Source organism: Cannabis sativa, chromosome 5, assembly GCF_029168945.1.
Source record: "Cannabis sativa cultivar Pink pepper isolate KNU-18-1 chromosome 5, ASM2916894v1, whole genome shotgun sequence".
Lineage (NCBI taxonomy): Eukaryota > Viridiplantae > Streptophyta > Magnoliopsida > Rosales > Cannabaceae > Cannabis > Cannabis sativa.
The window spans coordinates 68,851,515-68,874,255 of record NC_083605.1 but is presented as its reverse complement, the minus strand read 5'-3'; the positions used below and the strand labels follow the sequence as shown (position 1 = coordinate 68,874,255).

Here is a 22,741-nt window from a genome sequence, read left to right as displayed (position 1 = left end):
GCAGCAGAATTGCTTGACTGGGTTGGATTCTGGACAGCAACAGAATGGGTGGGAACTTCAAGTTTGTAGAGGCCATTACTGAGGGAACCCTTGAGAAGAACTTGCTTCGTTCTCTTGTCCTTTATAAGGCAACACACAGAGTCAAATTGAAGGACAACATTGTTGTCTGTTGTGAATTGAGATATGCTTAAGAGATTTTTGGTTATACTCGGGACATGAAGGATATCTTTAAGCAGTAAAGATTGATTAGGACTATATGTGGAAATGCAATTAGAACCAACATGTAAAATAGGGATAGAGGCTCCATTACCTACAATGACTTTGGCCTTGCCTTTGTAATCAGCACTGTTAGTGAGTTGTTGAGCATCTGCTGTCAAGTGATTGGTTGCTCCCGTGTCTAAGTACCATGTGCCTGGGGATTCTTCAGTAATGGCCGATTCAGAGATATGAGCTTGAGGATGGTCAGTTGTGGAGGTGGAAGTTTGACCTGAATTGGATTGATTGCCGGTAAACGTTATATCGAATCGATGGTAGCACTTCTGAACGGTGTGACCAGGACGGCCACACAGCTGGCAAATCGGTCTACTTCCACGACCTCCACGATTGGTGTTCTGTCCTCTACCGCCTCTGTAAGATCCTCTGTATCCACGACCGCCACGGCTTCCACTATTGATGGATAAATTTGCAAGATTGGCTTGCACATTGTGTAGGGCTGATGCTGAGAGTTGTTGCAGACGAACTTCATGACTGTGAAGCATGAATTGAAGTTCTTGAATGGTGAGAGGTTCAGATCGTGAGGTGAGATTAACCACAATTGATTCGTATTCTGAACCTAGGCCTCCAAGAATGTATAACGCAAGATCCTCATCTGTGATAGCTTGATCTGCTGCTGCAAGACTGTCAGCATACCCTTTCATCTTGAGGATATAGTCATCGATGGTTGAAGAACCTTTCTTGGTGGATTGGAGAAGTCCACGAATTTGTAGTAGCCTCGCTCTGGATGTGGTGGCAAACAGTTGAGCAAACACCGTCCATATCTCCGACGATGTGCGGCAGTTAATCACATAACCAAGCATGGGTTCAGTAATGGAGTTCATCATCCAATGCATGAGAAACTGATCTAATCGAAGCCATTGATGATATGCTTGGTTAGGAAGATTACCTGCAGTTAATCGAGCTGGAGGAGGATTTGTTCCGAGGAGGAATCCATCAAGATTGTATGCTCGTACAGCTGCAAGAACCAGAGTGCGCCAGAACGTGTAGTTGGATCGATCCAGTCGAAGATTGAGGGGGAGTAGATTGTTGTTGGGAAAGGATGTAGGAGCTTCTGCTTCTGTAGGTGTATCACTTTGAACAGAGGTTTCTGTGTCTTTGGACGCCATGAATACCTAAGCATCTGATACCATGTTATGGAGAGAATGAAGGTGAAATGAAATGACAATGGTGAAAATGAAGCTCTGCTCTAGAAAGAGGAGCCAGCTGATATTATATAGCAGTAGGTAGTTACAACAGATTTACATAACAGAATTAGTACAGCTGTTCAAGAGAGACTAACTAACTACCTAACCTCTACTGACTAACTAACAGAAAACAGAAATACAGTTAGTCATTACTATCTCTAACAAGCCCCCTAATAATAATATTAATAAAACTGATAAAAGAAAATTTTAATTCAATATTTAAAAAAAATTATGACTCTCCAACATATTATATTAAAATTAATTAACTTATCGATAAAGTTTTCGTAAACATAAACTCTCACCAAACCGACTTACAAAATAATAATAAATAAATTTTATTATCAAACAATTTAATCATAAAATAAATAATGTTGACAAATAAATATGGTAGTAAAATTATCCAAATTATAATATTACAAAACTTAAAATATTTATGAACTGAAAAATCATCAAGGTAAAAGTTACGAGCACAAAATAAATATCTTTGTAGGTCATCACATATTAACAAAAAGACCATACTAAAAAACTAAACTAAATAATTAGGTCTTGGCAAACCATGATAACTCACACAAAAAAGCCTTAAAATGTATCAAATTCATCAAACCATGCATAGTGCAGAAAACTCTACGTGTTATTGAAATCTAAAAAAAAATCCTATATATTTGGCTTATAAGGTGGGCCAACCTAGTAATAGGAGGATACAAATACAATTCTAACTAAATTAGAAACAAAAACGAAAAAGGGTGGCTATAGGTTGTTCAATAATTAATAACCTTTTACCCTCATCCATCCATACATAGCTGTTATAATGAATTGGACATTACATCAAGTACACTAATTAATTAAATTAATTACAAAAGATGAACCATATACATATATTAATATTACTCTTTACTCTTTAGTCTTTACCAACCAAACTCACTGATCACCACTGATCACTCTCCTTATCTCCTACCCCTATCAAAACCTAGTACTATAACTGATATATTTTGAAGATGTATTAAATATAAAGAGTTATTGGCGGTTAAACCTTCTCAATTATCGTTTCACTTGCACTTAATTTTTCAAGCTCAAATTTTAGCGGTAAAATCTTAATGAACTGTTAATAAATTTAAGATGTCATCCGGTTAACTGTCACCATAGACTGTTTATGTGTATACTCTTATACGTGTGACACGTATATATTGGTACACCTGATATTATTATTTTAAAATTAAATAAAATTATAAAAATAAAAAATATTTAAATAATAATATTAAGTAGTATACTAATATAAATGTGTCACGTGTACCTGAGTTTACATATTTGCTAACAATTCAGTAAGGATTTTACCACCAAAATTTAAACTTAGAAGGTTAAGTGTAAGTAGAATAATATATAGTTGAGAGAGTTTAACCACAAAAAACTATTAAAAAAATATATATTTATTTTTCTTAAATGAGGATCCATATATAAATATATTGCAGTTTTTTACTTTAATTTACTAAAATAATATAATGACTTTAATAATAAATTAGTTAAATAATTAACTTGGAGATGCTATGTATATGATTGCAATCTATCAAAAAAAAAAAGAAAAAATGAGAGAGATATTCCATCAAAAATAACTAACAAAAGTCAAATTAAATTAAAACCCTTTGCCAAAAATGTCTCAACTCTACGATGTTTATCAGAAATATTTCTTACATATATTATTGTAAACGGCTTGGTAAGCTACTTTTGATGATTTTACTCTTTGAGCTATGTAATGGATTTTGTCCAATTATAACCTATTAATGAATATTTTTATTTTCTCTAAAAACAAAAAAAAAATGTCTCAACTCTATAAAGTGTGTTAATTTTTTTGTTTTGACAAACTAAAGACTTGTTTTCTTTTTCAATCTACAAAAATTAATAAATTTCTAATGTGGTTGTCTAACATAACCACAACATGTTATTATATGAATTATTATTAAGTGTTAGGTCTAGTATATATTTTAATTTAAAATATTATTATAAGAACTGCTAACAAGCACTACTCATTTCATTGATTGCCCAAAATTTTCCAAAACGGAGCTCTATATATGAATATATATATAGAAACCTCATATACCTTCCTCACCACACTCCAAATTAACCAATCTCTCTCCCAACACATATATACTCCATATATATTGTATTCTAAAGCAATTTTATTTTTCATTTTTGTTCTCTGATTTTTCTCTTTAATTATACTTATTATAAGTATATATATATATAATGGGTCCAAAAAAGGAAGGATCATCAAAAAAAGTAATGAACAGAGGAGCATGGACAGCTGAGGAAGATAAAATACTTTCACAATATATCAAACTTCATGGTCCAAGGAGGTGGAAGACTCTTTCTATCCAATCAGGTTTTCTTTCTTTTCTTTTCTTTTTTTTTTTTTTTGTAATTATTTATATATGAACTCTTATTATTAATAATTTTTGTTAAAATATATTTACAGGTTTAAATAGATGTGGAAAGAGTTGCAGATTGAGGTGGTTGAATTACCTAAGACCCAACATTAAGAGAGGCAACATAAGTGAGGCTGAAGAGGATTTGATACTTAGGCTCCATAAACTCTTAGGAAACAGGTTCCAATTTAAATAATCATCATATATATATAATAATACTATATATATATATATATTAATTTCACTTGTATAAAGTCATGAGTTTAGCACATTTCTTTTTAGTATTATGTTCTGAAAATATATTTTATTTAGTTATAATTAATTCTTTGCAAACTCACATTCTTAATGTAGCATGTCAAACACTCTACTTTATATTAAATTAAAAGGCTACTATAAACAAAATTATAAATATATATATATGTATCTTTATACTAGGTAAATGTACGTGCCGAGCCACGTATTGCTAGTTTTATTTAAGATTTTGGTCTTTTTAAGATTTTGAATATATTTTATTTTTAAAGATTACAAATTTTTTGTTTGAAAAAATTAAATATTTATATTTAAAATATTATTTAATAATGTATTAAAAATAATATTAGTGTAATTATAAAATTGTAAATAAATTTATTATTGGAGTAGTAGATTATTTTATTTAGTTTTTTTTTAACGTAATGTAAGTTTATATCTATTATATGAACATCTCCATTTATAAAGCTAAAAAGTAGATCAATGACAGAAGTGGTATATCTGCTATGATGATTTTTACTCTTCATTATCCATAGTGACAAGTCAAGAAATAAGCCTAAAGAATCTGACCTACCAGCCCTTATATGTATACATATGTGTGTGTGGGGGGACGCCCGCCCTCTCATAAATATACACAAACAAAAAAGGACCATTACTCTAAACACAGCCAGCAGCCATATGAACCAAAGACCCAAGTGTTCCACAATCGTAATTTCAGTAAAGATAACTTATTTATAGTAATTGAAGACCAACTAAGAAAAAATTCCAAATGAGGGTAAAATAATATCCTTTCACTCCATTTTTTAATAAATATACAGACAGATTTTCTTTGCTAAAATAAACAATAAATCATTTCGTTTTTTTTTTTCCTTTTCTTCGTTCTATTTCATTTTGCATCCTTTCCCACTAAGCAAGCAAGCAAATATAGAAAGTAATTATTGGGTTTTGAAAACTCAAGTTAAACAAAAATGGGAAGTCAAACCAATTAAGGAAAGAAAATAAAAGGAATGAATGGTGTCATAGAAATTGAACTCCGAATATCCGAAATCACCGTCCAAAGAGACGTTATGTGACTCTTCAGAGAAGAAATCTCCGGAGCTAGCAGCAGCACCTTGGATCATCATCTGGCGTTCCTTGAGATCGAGATCAGAAGCGAGTGCGGCCAAATCGAATTCAGAGAGATATGTGGACAAATCGAATTCAGGGAGGTGAAAATAGGTTTGTTAGAGATATGTGGCTTTTTTTTAATTTAAAAAGAGATTATTAATATTTAAAAGATTGTTTAATTTTTTGGTTTAATTATTGGGTTTATTTGTTAACGGGAGATTAAACCTAATCGTTAAATTTAACAGAATATTCTTTTATTTTTAAGTATATTCTGTTAAACCAAGAATTGCCGTTAGATAGGCACTTTTAATATATAAAGATATTAAAAGTGTCTATCTAACGACAATTCTTGGTTTAACGATTCTTTTTTTTTATTTAGCCTTACACGATTAACTTAACAGATAAACGTTAACAAATAAATAAACCCAATAATTAAACCCAAAAAATTAAACAATCTTTTTTTAAATTAAAAAAAATATCTTACCCACATATCTCTCTAACAAATCTTACAATTTTTGAAATTTTTTTACACGACTTCATTGAAATTCAACAAATAAACCCAATAATTAAACCCAAAAAATTAAATAATATTTACGATTAACTTACATATCTCTCTAACAAACTACAATTTTTGAAATTTTTTTACACTGCTTCATTCAAATTTCAAAAAATAACCCCAATAATTAAACTAAAAAATTACTTTCATAGATTACCCTTCCTAATCACATTCAGAACCAATTTTTAAGTTAAAGTTATTTTACAAGAGTGACCTATTTTCATATTTCTTTCTCATCGATTGCAATTCTGTTATTTTACAAGAGTGTCCAAGCTAAATGTCAGAATATAATTACTTTTTCTTTTCATTTCAAGCAAAGATCACTCCTTGTATAGGACAATATGCTCTGACAATAAGGGTGTTCGAGGAACAAATGCAACATATATTATAACTTTATTATTATTGTTTCCAATATGTTTTTACTAACATTTGTAGTTTAATTTAAACTCCATTATATTGGACATAAAAGTTTAATTTAAATTTATTATTCAAATCTCTCTAAATTAAATATTATTTATTTTTGATTCATTTATTTCCTTCCGAACTCATAATATAATACTTAATATAAAATATAGCATACGTGCATCGCACGTAACAATATACTAGTATATATATAATATATATATAATTTTGCGAAGTGACATATTAAAATTTTACAAACTCTATACGTAAAATTTGATATGTGTGAATATATATATAAGCTCATAATTGCCTAAAATAATAAGAAAAAATCAACTCAAAAAAAATTTTAATATTTACTCTTACTATTTTTCTATATTTTATTTTTTTTACATTGGTATGTGTTAATAATAATTTTTTTAATCTCGTTTTCATAATTTAATTTATTTTTATTCTAATAAGATTTTATGTATATTTTTATGTTAATATTTAAAATATATTTATTTTTAATATATATTTTAAGAAATGTGAGATGAAACTCATGTACTGTTTTTTTAACTTTTTTTTTTTTAAATTTACGGTTTGGGTTTCTAGAGTGGTTTCTCCAGTGGTTTTTATGTGGGTTACTTTACGATTTTTTGTTGCGATTTAGGTTGCAGCGTTAGTTGCAATACGGGTTTCTATGTAGAATTACGTAAAAATATATAAAAAAAAAACTGTTTTGAAGTGTAAAAAAAAAAAAAAAAACTCTAAAAAATGAATAATATATATTATCTTTATACAAAGTCAAAATAATAAAATAAAGTGTGTTCATAAATTATTGATTTCTCAATGTATATTTATCATGTAAAATTATTATAATTATAAAGGAAATTACTATTTTGGCCTTTTTACTTTAGGCTCATTAACATGATTCTAGGTTTCTAAAAATTAAAACAAAAAAAAAAATGTTCAAAAACAATTAAAATAAACAAATAAAATAACCTCTTAGATTTATTTTTAAATAAAAAATGCCCTTACTTTAAATTTATTAAAATATTTGTTTTATATATAAATAATTTATAAAATTAATATTAAAGCAAATTTTTATTAACTAAATAATTAATCTTTTACTGTAATAAATAAGTTGTAAAATTTAATTTTATAATAATTAAATGTATAAATAGCAATAAATAATAAGAGAATTTTTTACGTGATTTTGAAGTTAAATATTTATAGTCCACGAGTCCATCTTATTCAAAATTTATAGATTGTATACTGAATACAATTATACTGTTTTTTAGAAATGAATGATAAACAATCTCAATATTATCTATTTTTTCAAAGATTGATCGTCCCTAATTTCTTGAGTTCTGTCCCTATTTATAAAAGTTTAGAATGACAGTTAATTTGATTATTCATAACTATTCATATGAAACGTGAACATTCTCCACGTTTCATTTTTATGCATATAAGATAATTATAACACAAAAATAAAAATATAAATCTTACATATTAATTAATTATATATATGATGATAAAATATTAAAAAAGTTAAAATTAAAATTAAATTTATATATAAAAAAAATTCTCTACATGACCTATATCATCATTATTATTAGAGAACATTGTTCTACATATTAATATTAAAATATTGAATCATATATAAGAACATAGACTACTCCCTTCATTACCAATTAGTTTTACTAATTAGTTTCGAGATAGAACATCATGCATCTTAAACCACATCTTACCAAATTCTATCATGGTATCAGAGTCATATTTCTAGCGAACTTTCGATCCACACCTATCCAGATAGTTAACCAATCACACGAGATCCAAATCGTGCAAGGACGCTTGAGATCCGAATAATAATAAGTGACCCATACATAAGAACATGGGCTACTCCACTCATTACCAATTGGTTTTGAGATGGAACCCTATATTTCTTACCAATTATTAACTAATAACAATTATATATGTTATTCTAAGTTTTACACATCTGATCGTGGCACCTACACGTGACATAATCCAGTTGACCCATAACATGACAAGAGATTTTTGGGCATAAGTGTACCTAATAGGTCCCATATGAGGCTGATGTCCATAAATTGAAGATTGACTTCCAGGAAGCATCCAGCCCGACTATCAATATGCTGGCCAAATAAGGGAAGATTGTCACACCATACAAGAGTGTTTCATAAATCATCCCATAAAAAGGACAAGTCTCAAGAAGGGCATGGCCGGGGTGTCAACATGTCGGGCAGTATGAACGATGCCAGGACTGTCAGACAAGGTTATATAAGCCTTGATTTCTTTTTCAGCAACTTCAACAAATATCTCTAACTACATCCTACAAATACAGATTTGACTGTTTTGTCCAAGATTGTAGGATCTTCAACTATACCCTAGAATATAGGAATATTTACATTTTGGTTACTCCTTTTACAGAGCTAATTGTAATAATTAACCTTTCAATTATAAATGGTGAATGAATCTATAAAGAGAAGGACCTGAAATCTTTATCTCGCATCTTAAAGCACTTAGTTGAAATATATTTTCCGTAACATCTTGAGAGTCGTAGTTAGAATTCACTTTGTCTTCCTTAGTAATTTGCACAATATTATCTCATAATTAATACAACTAAAAGAAGAGTAAGTCATTACTCAAATCTAAGAGGATTGAATCTCTATAATTTTATGTGTTCTTTCTATTTATTCATTATTATTAAATTCGGTTCAACAATATATTTATTAATTATTACCTAATAATGTTTGAACAAAGGAATTGAAAAAAAGACAAAATTTAAAATAAGAAAGGATAGGAGGAGCATATTTTATTTATACAAATAACCATTGAGAGTAGAAATTTAAATTAACACATTTTTTATACATAATATTGTGCAATTAATCTTAACTATTCAACTTAGTTGAATTATTAAAAATTTAATTGTTTACACAGGTGGGCTTTGATAGCTGGAAGACTCCCTGGGCGAACAGATAATGAAATAAAGAATTATTGGAACTCTCACTTAAGCAAGAAAATAAATCAATCACAGCATCAACCTTCACTATCACAACAACAACAATTACTACCGCCACCGCCGCCACAGCCACCACAAGAGAATGTTCCACCACCGCCACCGCCGAAAAGCCAAGAAGAAGAAAGCAAAGGAAACTACTTTGAATTTAACTTTGACACAATTGAGTTCATTGACTTCTCAGCAGAAGGTAATTTCTGTGAGATAGAGTGGGTGAATACGTTTCTTGAGCTTGATGATGAGCTTCACCAGTTACCATGCTAATAATGCTCATAATTAATGGGTGACATTTTTATTTTATTTTTAGTGGATTTTATTGTTCTCATTAGACCACTTCCAATGCATGATTTATTTATTTATTTATTTAAAAAAAGGGTTAGATTTTACACAAAAATATGAACAAATATTACAATTTTTTACAATTAAGCTCTAAAACACAATAGAATTGAGGATACAAATTGATATAAAAAGTAACTATCAGATAATTAATAAACTAATAAATTGATATAAACACAATATTTTAATGATAATATTGAAATTGAAAAATGTACATTAACGTCTCATTATTGTTTATCAACACTATTGTAAACAATTAATAATTAAAAAAACATATTTACTGCGTATTAAATTTAACAATGTTATGTTAAATTTGATAAAACTTTTATTGAATAATTATTTTTGTAAGACTACATTGAATGCTGCCTTGGATGATCTTCCAATTTACATATATATAATTGCGAAGACATTAATATCTTGCATTTTCTTTTTTTAATTTTAAATAAAATTGAATGCTAATTATGATATTTTCTATTTATTTTCAATATTTTAATTATTAAATGTTTTACTAAAGTTTAATCTTAACCTGGATAAGTAAAAAATATTTGTATCACTAAAGAGGAGAAGAAGAATTATTATGACACCTTAAACATTGGGATAATTACATGAGGTACTATTTTTTGTAAAAAAAATTACATTTTTACGTTTATAGAATTTTTTTTTTACATTTTTACAGTTTTCCATAAAAAAACACGAAAATAACAAGAAAACTACATAAAAGTAACATGAAAATAACATCAAAACAACAACAAAAAATAACATGCATATAACAAAAAATCAACAATAAATTAACAAGAATACAACATAAAAAGACTGTATTTTCTGTAAATAAAATCAAAAAAATCGTAAAGATTTTTAAAATTCTGTGAAACCGTATTTTTGTAATTTTTTTGTTGTTTTTGTGTATTTGTGAAATAATCCCTTAAACATTGGCATACAAGGACCCAAATACATGACATACAAAAAGAAGATAAACAATGTTTCAAATTAATGAAAATGAAAAATATGTTTCAAATGGGCTATTACTAAGCATGTGTGGGCTTTGGCTACTAAGAACAACTTTTGAGTCGAATAGATTATTTAAACATGAAGGTGGAACTAGGCGTTTGGTTGGGGGGAATGAAAATATAGAAATAGGAATGGGAATGGGAATAGGAATAGGAATGGAATGGAATAAAATTTAAAATGCATAAAAAAAATTGATAAAAAAATAATTAAATTTTTTTTCTTGTTACATTAGAATGGCCATTCCTTTCTTTTTAAAATGGAATAGCCATTCCACCATAATGGTGGAAAGAGCATTCCATTGGAATGCCATTCCAATACTTTAAAATGCAATCAAACAAAGGAATGGAATGAAAATTGTTTCCTTTCCATTCCATTCCATTTCATTACCTCCAACCAAACGCAAAGGTGGTATTGAAAAATCGATCATGCAAGTGCGCAATTTGATGAAAAACTTTTACACAAAGAATCAATTTGCAGCGCTTCATTTTTCCATTAATCAGGTTTGCAAAACTCTTTTCCCTTCTTCATCTATTTAGTATGCTTCTCAGATTTGCTATCGATTTAGCATTCCAAAGATCGATTTATTACATGGGTTGTTGCTTGGAAAAGGCTGAAAACAAAAAATAGAATTAAGGTCTTTGGTTTAGAGATAGATGAGATTCACCCCTCGTGTGGAGTTGAGTTGAAAACTCATGGGCGATTATTCTTTCAATGTGAATTCAAGAGGCTTTTCACAAAAGAGATGTTGAATTGGATTGCAATATAAGCACTCATGATTACAATTTACAACTATATCAAGGTCTCTTGAATTATATTAGGAGCAAGGTGAGTAAAATGAAAAGGGAAACATACATTCTTGTCTTTAACTTTTGTGTCTATCTCATTTTGGCTAAAACGAATAGAGCCCTTTGGTCTCATGACATGAAAACTATTAAATTGCTTGTTTTGTTTGCTAAGCATCTTATTGTAAGTAGATTAAAAGAGACTTACCACAAGAAAATAGGAGTGAAAAATTAGCTTTGGCTTTCAATTTTGTAGAGATTTGATGTAATTGATGGGTTAGTTAGCTTCTACTCTAGTGCAGCTGGTTGTAATTGTTCTTTGATGCAATACAATGAGCTTATTTACCCAAAAAAAAAAACCTTCACTATTAATTTTTAGATAAATGAAAATCATAATTTAAATAATAAAATTAATTAAGAACATATTTTACAATTGTCAGTGACAAATTGACAATAGCATATATGTAATTTAAGATATTAAAACCCTTTGTAGCTAATAGTGATGGCTCATAAGCATTTTAAGCATCCTATTAACAAATGAATCTTCGGACACTTTCAGAGAAGAAAACCCAAATCATATTGAAAGTGACAGCTTTTCTTGCTTGGCCCAAAGATATGCCAAAAAAACCATTTCATCGGGTAAATCGGGAGCCCCATTTCAATTGGGACACATAGCATTGTTCAAGATATATGCATCCTATCTAACTAATTTCAAAAACATGTAATGCTAAAATTCTAACTGGTTCTATAAGGACATAATAGTGCACAATATTTTTTACCTTAGCCAAGGCATAATGGAGGTCCTCCAGTTACTCAATCAGTCAATCCAATTTCTTGAGCATTAGATTTAGGACGGACCAAGTGATGCGAGCTTTGCTATGAAACTAACCGATAACTTTCAGCATTCAATATCTAATTACAAGTTCTCATGGCCATCAAACAAGCTGGAGAATAGGGTGAAAGCTAAATCCAAGAGTCAAGTCATATATAGCCTCCAAACCAAAACATGAAAGGTTGTTTCTTGGAAGGTTCTCCAAGAGCTTATAAGTTCAAATTCAATTGATTCTTAATCAAGAATTTTGTTTGAGCACGAGCAAGCTGGAAAGAGATATCAACTTCCATAATAATACAGAAACAATAACTCCAAGATTTCAAAATTTGAGAAACAAATGAAGTTTTTGTCTTCTAAAAAGAGTATGGATTCTAAGGAAGAGTAAGCACTCACTTAACAGAAACTCTAAATTTATTGTCTATGAACTATAAGCTGAATATAGCAAGACCTCTATTAAGAGAAACTCAGAAAGTAAACATGATAAGAGAACCCTTCTTCCAAATTATAACAGCTGACCTACAAAAGGGTTAACTACTGTTGAAATCAGCTGACTCCTTGAAGGGAATTTTATGATATTTCCTCATTGAAATCATATCCTCCAAAGCTATTCTCACACTCTAATTCCAAAGCCATTGGTACAAACTCAACCACCACTACATGTTTTTGAGCCAAAGATAAGGCAAGCACAAAGATCACCAGTCCTGATTTGATCAATAACAGCTCACTTTCCACTCCTATTTTAATTGCCAAAAGCTTAAAAGGCCATCTAGGACAGTGAAATGAGGTTTTAGATTAAGCTTGGCAAAGGAAAAGCTTAGTGAAATCTAGGTTTTCCTATTAAATTTATGTACTACGTAGTTTATGTTAACTCAAAAATCCCAACAAAATGTTAAAGGTCATGATAATGATAATCACAGATATTCATAAACAGAAAAAAATTCCATAAAGAAGTATATCAATTATTTCATTTTTCCCTTAACTACTTCCCAAAAGCATCCAAACCCAGATATCAGATACTTCTTTCTACCCCCAAAAGAAAGAAAGAAAGAAACAACCTAAACAGCGAGGAGAGCCATGTGTTCTTCAATAGAGCAATCTACGTGACAGGATGAACGAGAAGAAAAAGGTATAAGAATTAAACCGAGACAACGCTGTTCCATGGGCGAGGGAGACGAACGTCGGGTGCTCCTGTACTCGACGGAGTCTTGGAGGATGATGTTGCCTTGTTTGTCCATACAGTGAAAATTTCCCAATAAAAATCTCCCATCTTTGATCCCCACCAACATTCGTCGATGAACCAACTTCTTTGCTCTATTTACGGATTCAGATTTTGGAGTTTCGTTCAACGCTTTCTCTGCTTGGCCTTCCATTGAACGCTTAATCTGCACAAATGTGTAATGAGGGCAAGGATGCCAAATCTTTGGTGGATTTGGGTGGTCTGTCACCGGAGCAGGGCCACCTGGCCTGAGCAGAAGCTCCACGGGAAGGAAAAAGAAAGATGGGGAAGAGAAGTGTGGTGCGGCGCTGAGAGGATGAGAGATTGGGGCTTCGAGGACTGAGGAGGGAGAGAGAATGAGGGTGTTACTGGTCGCCGGAGAAGAGGAGCAGTAGCTCCGATTGAGAGAAAGAAAGAGAGAAGCGTGCTGCTCTTCTCAAGCTTCGATTGATCGAAAGACGGAGAAAGAGAGAGAACTGCCAATGACATTAGGCTTTTTTTTTTTAACATTAATTAGCAATTTTTTCATTCCAATTTCACATGTAATAAATCATGCCCCTGATTCCTCTGAAGTAAAAAAATTTCTAACATGGATAAAAGTTTAAGGAGCATGATTTAATATATATCAAAGTTTGAGGGGCATAATTTGATAGATATCAAAGTCTGGAGAGCATGTTTTAGTATATAAATAATCACTGAAACAGTAAAATTGAATGAAATTAGACAAAAGTCCTTAAATTTAACAATTTCAATAGTTCAGGGAGAATTTTTTACGGCTAAAAAAATTCAAGGAGTATGATTTGGTATATGTCAAAGTTCGGAAGAAAAAATTGCTAATTAGCCTTTTTTTTTTTTTTAATTTATTCAAGTGAAAGAGAGAAGCTGCCTCTTTTCTTCCACTATTTCCTTTTTATTATTTAATATTTATTTTTTTAAGGTAACTTATTGCTAAATTCCTTATATTTTATGTTTATTATGATTTAACTCTCTTACTCGAAAAATTACGGCTATATTCTTTGGACTCGACAATCTTTTGCTCTATAGTCCTTCCATCTATTTTGGTCAGTTAAGTGCCAAAGTAGATTGTCATAGTGAACACAAGTGTACATGTAGCAAAATTTCATTAGTCCACCTAATTTTAATAATTTATATGTTAAAAAATAGTTTAAAATATTTAAAAAATAATTAATATTTTTTTTCTTCTTCATCTTTCTATTTCTTCTTCGTTTGTTCTTCTCATAAATTAACCCCCGACCCCCACGAACCCCAACCAGAAATCGAATCCCAACCCAAATAATCCAAATATAAATTACCCCAACCCAAAAAACTCTTACCCTAACCCAAAAAACTCAAAACCCCACCCACGAACCCAAACCCAGTAAACCCCAACCTCATCGTCCTCTCTCTCTCTTGGTTTCTTGTCATCTCGTCACCGTCCGACCGTCCTCACCTTAACCTCGCCATCCTCATAGCCCACCCCCAGCTTGGGGAAGGAAGATGGTTAGGAGAAGGGCACGAAGGGTTCGAGTTTGAAAGGGCGCGACGACGTTTGGTTTTTAGGGGTCGACATGTTTGGGTTCGCAGGGGGTCAACCCCTAGAAATGACTAAAATACCCCTCAAAATAGATATTTTCTTTCTATATTCGTGAGTTGTTAAGGCCCAATTTGTGGTCTAGATTGATGTCCACGTCTGAAAGCTGCGCACCGAAATCTTGTCAGGCCAAAGGCTGGCCGGCCATGCACCTTCAGGATGGATGCTGGCTGGCCATGGGATGACTAGAATTTGGCTGGCCTATGCTGGCCATAGGGCCGACCAGCCCCCTTGAGGTGGTTGGTTCGTCACTTTGTCGTCTCGCTTGAGTACTCGGACTCCTCGTTGGTTGAAGTGCTGATTAGATGACTTGGTCTTCTTGTTAGTGAGCTGTATTGCCACGTGGCACTGATGTTGGCCATATAGATATGCCACGTCAGGTGGACAAAAATCGGGATAACAAACTTAATCTTTTTTTAAATAATTTATTTTTTTTTTTAGTTTTTTTTAATAATTTTCTTAAAACTAATAAAATATTATAATTTTTTTTGATTAAAGGGAGTAAAATTTTGTATTCATCAAAGTTTAGGAGGTAAAAATACTAATGCTTAATGGTAAAATAATCAGAACCTAACAGAAGGGGTATAATTATGTAACAATTACATTTTAGAGAGAATTTTTAGCAAGTCGTATATTTTAAGGGGTAAGATCAAGTAGCGTCAAAAGTTTACAAGACAAAAATGTTAATTATTCCAAAAAAATATGTATATCATATATAATATATTTTTTCATGCTTTTGTAAATATCTAATTTTTTCGGGAGGGTTTTATAAAAAATAATATTAGATAAAAGTTTATAATTTTAGTGTCGCGCGAATTTTTTTACAAAAATAATATTTTTTTTATAAAATAACTGTAAAATAATAAAATAGAATAATTAAAACAACAACACTAAAATAATAATAAAAGTTTAACACAATATACACTATAAAAACTATATAATATTTATTAGGGGTGTTCATAAAAACCGAAAAACCGAAACTGACCATCAAACCGACCAGACCGTAACCGAATTTTCGGTTCCACGTCATCACCGAATTTGACGGTCGGTTTCGGTTTCGGTTTTTTTGACATGGGATCGGTTTCGGTTTTTGAAATAAAAAAATAGTTTAACCAAAAAACCGTCAAAATCGCCGAAAACCGCTTAAAACTACCAAAAACCGCCTAAAACCACCAAACCGAAAACCGCCAAAAACCGTACGGTCGGTTTTATACGGTTATAATTTCTAAACGGTCGGTTACGGTTTTTGTAAAATAAAAATCGTAACTGACCGGTCGGTTATAAAATTTTAAAAACCGACCATAACCGATCGATTTTCACTCTTAATATTTATGAAAAAAAAAATATAGTGCCCCAAAATAAATAGAATAAAAAATTTTAATGTGTAGTGTAAAGACCTCAAAATTCTTTTACTCAGCCATGCCCAATAACCAACTGGGGAAGAATGTGATAAACACGTAGAGATTACAGAATCCAACCAATTAAAAAACGCCACGTCATTGTTTGCACCGACGTGTACTTCGTCCCGGAGTTTTTACAGCAAGAGAATTAAAATGATCACGACCGGGTAGATGAGATTAAGTTCATATTGACCAAAATGCCACTGAACGATCTACATCGACTGAGCCATTTTCTACAAAGAAACTCAAACTACCGAAAAGGCTATTTTGGTAATCTACTTATCCAATATACAAACAGAAACGGTGTCAAATATTAAGAGGAAAGAAAAAAAGATGCTGAGGAAAGAATGCTCTGACTATATAGAAATGAAATTTCGATCTGATCAGTGATCAACAAAAATGGCATGACGAAAATTGTTTCTACTTCAATTTTCAAGGGTTTCGTTCTCTCCGATCTTCTGTAATCTCTACCTACTTTTCTCTGCGTTTTCGCCATGGCCGCTCCCTTTTTCTCAACGCCTTTCCAGCCTTACGTCTACCAGGTACACCTTTTGTTTTTCTTTGATTTTTATGCTATTCGTCTGGCTTTCGGGCTTCGACACCAAAATCATGTTGATTTGTACATGTATGCTTTTTTCTTTACTCATTTTTATTTTGCCTCGAAAGAATATTGGAGCAGTAGATTTTCCTATAGGGTGTAATTCTCATGTCAATTTAGGGTTTTGGCGCATGTTGGTTCGTGTTTGGGCTTTAGATTTTGCGATAAGGGACAACTTTTTTAATTAATTAAGCTTTAGTTGTTGTTCTGTGTCGAGTGTCACTGTGATGCATAGTTGTAGCTTTCACCATTCCGTTATTTTCCCATAGAGTTTGAATCGATCTGGCCGTCTTGATTTATTGTATTTGGTTTTGGTAATTTCTACTTGTTACTGGCACATTGTGGAGTCCGGTTTTGTTTGTGAAGCGCCTTTTGTTCTAAGTTGAATTTGTAATTGGTTGTACAGTCTATTATGAGTTTGTTATATGCATTAATAATGGGCTAATTTTTTATAGAGTCCACAAGATGCTGTGATACCTTTCCAAATTTTAGGTGGTGAAGCTCAGGTGGTTCAGGTATATGCTTAATCATCCTGAATTTTGTTGAATCATACCTTCATTTCTTTGGAAATTTACCTTTTCCCCCTTCTATATTATTTTCTCACGGTTGTTGGCTTGCCTTTCCTCAGATAATGCTGAAGCCTGAAGAAAAGGTTGTTGCAAAGCCTGGTAAGCAAGTTTTGCTACACTTTATATGTGCTCATCTTTTTATGTATTGGCTTATATTTCTTTTTTTGGACAATGCTAGCTTCTCTTTTAATGTTATTCATTCGAAACCTTGAAAATATTACTTAGATGCCATGCCTGTGGTTTCCATGGTTGTATGCCTACAATACCTCTCACAAAATTGTCAATAAATGTAGTGAGACACTAACTTAATTTATGACAATGTTTATGTACAGAGATTAGACAAAGAAAATTTTTACTTTTAATTTAAGACCCTAAAGTACTTGCCACCAGCTGTCTTTGGAGTGTTTTGTCACTCTTCTAGAGTCCCATCACCGTAAATGTATATTTTACTTCCCAGGTTTTTATTGTAATCTTATAATATGTTTGTCTTTCAACTATTACATGTTTATTATCTGATTACACACACAACTAATCGATGAATTGTTTGTAGGTTCAATGTGTTACATGTCTGGATCAATTGAAATGGAAAATGTCTTACTCCCCGAAAATGAAGTGGGCATGTGGCATTGGCTTTTTGGCAAGAGCGTCACTAGTGTAGTTTTCCGTAATAATGGTCAAAGTGATGGTTTTGTTGGAATTGCTGCTCCCTCTCTTGCCCGAATTCTACCGGTTTGTGTTCTTAGAAAAATTATAAATTCTAAACATTAAACAAGTCAATTGACTCAACTCTCTCTGGTATTTTTATCTTTCTTAATTGTCCTCTCTTTTTTTCTTGTCAGATTGATTTGGCAGTATTTGGTGGAGAGATTTTGTGCCAGGTAGTGCCAAATTGTTCATTTAGATTGTTAATTTTGTTCTACTTTTAGTTTTCCATGGTACTTTAGTGCTTAAATACACCGTTTTAACATACATTTTTTATCACTCATTCTCTGATTCATCATAACCTAAAATTTTATAATAGTTTTGTTTGAAAATTTGTAGGCAGATGTATTTCTATGCTCTGTCAATGATGTGAAAGTAAGCAATACACTTGATCAAAGAGCACGTAACATTGCTAGTGCAGAGGTGAGTCCTGTATAGGAGTGTTGATTTTTTATTTTATTTTTTGGTTAAAAAGTATTAACAATAATTTTTTTTCCCTTCACTTAATTATTATTATTATATTTTGTTCCCTGGGTTGCCGTAGTGTTAGTTTATCTAACTCGCATGTATGTTGATATTATTTAGGTATTTTTAAGACAAAAGATATCTGGTCAAGGGCTTGCGTTTATACTTGCGGGTGGATCTGGTATGCACTTTTTATCCTACATGTTGAGTGAATTGTAGTTAAGGTCTTTTATGAATTTGTGCACTATATATTGTTTGTAGTTTTTTTCCTCTGTTCTTTTGGGTCTCAAATAACAGGCCTAAACTATCAATTTACTTTGTAAAGTTTTACTGGCTCCAATATATTGATTAACCAGCTTTAATTAATTTATGGAGAAGACTTCTTAACTCCTCTTTTTATTCCCCTTCTATTCCTTTCCAGAGGCTGTACATTGTTGAAGATATAGCTATAGGTTACAATTATGTTTGTGATTATAATTATTTCTCAAACTACTTAAAAACTTAGATCATAAGGAAAGTGGTTTTGTTTTTGTTAGTTGTACAGAAAAATCTTGAGGTTGGTGAGGTACTTGCTGTTGACGTGTCTTGCATTGTCGCCTTGAATACTACGGTCAATGTCCAAATTAAATACAATGGTCCAATGAGAAAAGCAATGTTTGGGGTAAGTATTTTCCCCCTTAACTCATAATAGCTTCCATCTTATTTTGATTTCTGCCTTAACTAGTGGTGGTTCTTGTTTCACGAGTGATTCCCAAAATAAGTAGTACGCTATTCGTTGTATGTTTATTGATTATATATTTATCCTTTTCTTTTTTGTATTAGTAATAATTTTTTCGAGCTAGAAGTCCAACTGTTAAGTCTGACACAGACATAACAATTTAGACTCACCAAGGTGTAAGAGCCCTTTTGTATTTGTGTATTGGGAGTATGATTGACCTATTGCATGATTAGATTTTAGTTAAGAAATGCATTTTCATTCCATGCTGGGTGCATTTGTCCTTTTTACATCTTCATAGGCCAATGTCGTAAACAAAGGCAACTGAAATTCGCTCCTGGTTTTTTTTATGTGTCTGTCCTTGGGTAAGATCACATTAGGGCCATCTAAGCATTTACACAAAGAACAAAGAACGAACAATAAACTGACAAGAAATAGAAAACAAACTTTAGTGTGTTTAGCACATATGTACTATACCTCAAGCCTTAATCTAAATAACTTCTCTTTTTGCTCTTGTAAATTTTAATGAGCAAGGTTGCCCCATGGGATGCTAAGGTTAATAATACAAGAGCAAGTGTCAACCTCATTAGAGAGAAGTGATTAGAAGATCTTTACACAACTTACATGTTATATCTGGATCCTCTGTATAGTTTTTTTCCCCACCTTTATGGTGTGCTGATTTCCAGAAGCTCTAGGTTCAAATTAATTCTAAGCTGCTGCAGTTTAAATTCTGTGTTCCCTAACCCATTGTGGTAAAAAATGCAGGGCGAAAATCTAGTTACAGCTGTTCTAACGGGTCCTGGTATTGTCTTCATCCAGAGTTTGCCATTCCACCGATTTTCTCAACGCATCGCCAGGTAATTGATCATTCTAGATTAACCCTTTAACCAAACTAGGTTAGATTCGATGCTCATATTCTGTTTGTTTAATGGTTTGGATCCTCTGAAAAAGAAAATATTAGTTTGGACCTTTGACAAGTGAATTATTATGTGGTGTGCAGGGCAGTTACATCCCCAAACATGAGAGAAAATCCAAAGTTTTTCGTTCAGATAGCTATTTTCTTTTTTCTGGCATATGTTGTGATTGTATCTTCGTTAATTTTAACCGATGTATAAATCTCATTCACTTTTTGGTCACATCATCCTTTTATTTTGTGTTGCTTGTTAAAACATTGTAGTCCCATTAAATTTTAACATAGTTATATATAACAACAGATACGAAGGTTTTAGTTCATTTTCTATTTACTGTTTCTTCATAGTTTTTTTTTACTGATTTACTAGTGTCGACAAGTAATTATTCAAAGAGCCCACAATAATCACGACACTTCTACGCTTCTATCGAAAAAAAGAGTAAATATTATTTTGGACCCTGTATTTTGCAAAAGTTTCCAATTGGATCATCTATATTGTTAAATGACAAGATAGATCTTGTATTTTTTAAAATGGTACAAATAGAATTTTGAATTGATTTTTTGTCAAAATGAAATTTAATAATAATCTGATCTAAAGGTGTTATGACAAAACTATTTACATTTTCTGTATGTTAGGAATTGTCTTCAAGTTGATTATATTAAAAAAAAAATTATCAAAAATTAAGTTCAGGTTCTATTTTTACCATTTTGGAAAATACAGGGTTCATTTTATCATTTAACAAAACAAATGGTCCAATTAGTAACTTTTACAAAATACAAGGTCCAAAATAGTATTTACCTAAACAAAAATCACTAGCATCGACAACTCAAAAGAATTTTCTTACAATTGCTAATATTAGTTGTTAAAATACTTTAGATATAAAAAAAAATGAGAAATAGGGCATGATGATCCCCTTCACAAAAATATAGTTGTGAAGGATAATATAATTGTAGGAAACGTGTAAGCTGTGTTTAGTTGTGTAGGGTAATATGTAATTATATTTGCGTTAATTAAAGTATTATATTTGTTTAATGTTAATTATACATAAAAATAAAATAATTATTTATTAAAAAATATATTTATTAATTAGTAAATACTAAATTTTATTGTATTTTTTATTAATTAAAATAAATATTCTAATATGTTTATGTTATTTATTTTGTTCACTATGTCATTTATATACACTATTTGCGTAAAATTTATGTATATTGCATATATATATTATTGCTAATAACGTATATATAACTCAATTAAAAATAAAAAATGGATCATACAGACTACATATATATCGTAATATTTTTTATAATAAATTAAATATTAATGGTATTTAAATTTATTTATTAATTTAAAAATATTATTCAAATTAATAAAAATTATAGGCAGGAGGTAAAATAATACTAACTTTATTATATGGGGGTAAAATAATACCATATCAAAAGTGAGAGGATAAACTAATATTAGTGACAAAAATAAAGAGATAAATCCTCTAATTATTCTAAAATTATTGTTTTTACTTTTTAGCTTAAAACTTAATTTTCAAAAACACTCAACCAATCAAATATTCTTATACATTTTAAGTTTTCAAAAAGATAAAATTGTTTTCGAATTTCAAAGTAATCAACCCAATGAGGTAAAACTTTTGAGAGTTTTTACGTTTGCCGCAATTAACAAAAATAAAATAGTAATTTGGAGCATAAATACTTAAGTTTAATTTTCAGCTACAAATAAATACGTAAGTTTTTTTTTTTGGCGGTAATAACTTAAGTTATAATTTTGGAACTTCTATAGGTACCTATCTGTTAAACGTGACAATTCTTTTTTTTTAGATCAAGAAGGAAAACTTCATTAATCGAACAAGCCAATTACACCCTCAATCCTTTCCAAAGGAAAAGACCCAACCTCACAACAATAATTAATTACAAATCAATCTCTCAAGGAAATCAAGCTCCAATTTGGACCCTTTTCTATTCTTGAGCACACTCAATCTATATTTGATATCTTTTTTAATACTCTAAACTATACAAGTCACTGTTTTTGAGTAATTCGAAAATATACAATTATTTCTATTCCTCCATATGTGATATATTGTTCCTGCCAACATTACCACCAGCAACCTTCCAACGAAGCTAGACTGAGCAGTGCACAACCAACTATACCAACTGCTAAAATTGCTAGATCAGCCCTTGAACCCTAGCCACTCAAACAATTTAGCTAACACCAAATTCGACAATCTGTAACCAAAAAATAAATGCTGATGGCATTCCATTTCTGTACCACGCACAGAGCAACAAGCTGATTCCACATCGATATGAAAACTTCTCAGCATGTCTCTTGTGAGAAGATTTGTATGGACCGCCTGCCACATTATAAAACCATGTTTAGGCACATTGAGGCCACACCAGATGGGTTTGG

The 22,741-nt window shown here is 31.0% G+C and overlaps 3 protein-coding genes across 3 annotated transcripts; 2 read left to right on the top strand and 1 right to left on the bottom strand.

Annotated features, from left to right (window-relative positions):
* The first annotated feature begins 3,353 nt into the window (after positions 1 to 3,353).
* LOC115716852 (transcription factor MYB1-like) lies at positions 3,354 to 9,532 on the top strand. The gene is made up of 3 exons (XM_030645757.2): positions 3,354 to 3,834; positions 3,928 to 4,057; positions 9,126 to 9,532. Exons 1-3 carry the CDS (start codon positions 3,699 to 3,701, stop codon positions 9,466 to 9,468), a joined length of 609 nt encoding a protein of 202 aa, XP_030501617.2. The 5' UTR covers positions 3,354 to 3,698; the 3' UTR covers positions 9,469 to 9,532.
* A 3,517-nt stretch (positions 9,533 to 13,049) lies between these two features.
* LOC115717371 (uncharacterized) lies at positions 13,050 to 13,811 on the bottom strand. Its single transcript, XM_030646339.2, has one exon. The coding sequence runs from the start codon at positions 13,530 to 13,532 to the stop codon at positions 13,218 to 13,220; it is 315 nt and encodes a 104-aa protein (XP_030502199.1). The 5' UTR covers positions 13,533 to 13,811; the 3' UTR covers positions 13,050 to 13,217.
* A 2,862-nt stretch (positions 13,812 to 16,673) lies between these two features.
* Positions 16,674 to 20,651, top strand: LOC115717134 (uncharacterized). Its single transcript, XM_030646085.2, has 10 exons — positions 16,674 to 16,911; positions 17,423 to 17,482; positions 17,596 to 17,635; positions 18,087 to 18,265; positions 18,376 to 18,414; positions 18,578 to 18,661; positions 18,824 to 18,884; positions 19,240 to 19,364; positions 20,184 to 20,275; positions 20,419 to 20,651. Exons 1-10 carry the CDS (start codon positions 16,864 to 16,866, stop codon positions 20,531 to 20,533), a joined length of 843 nt encoding a protein of 280 aa, XP_030501945.1. The 5' UTR covers positions 16,674 to 16,863; the 3' UTR covers positions 20,534 to 20,651.
* The last annotated feature ends 2,090 nt before the right edge of the window (positions 20,652 to 22,741 follow it).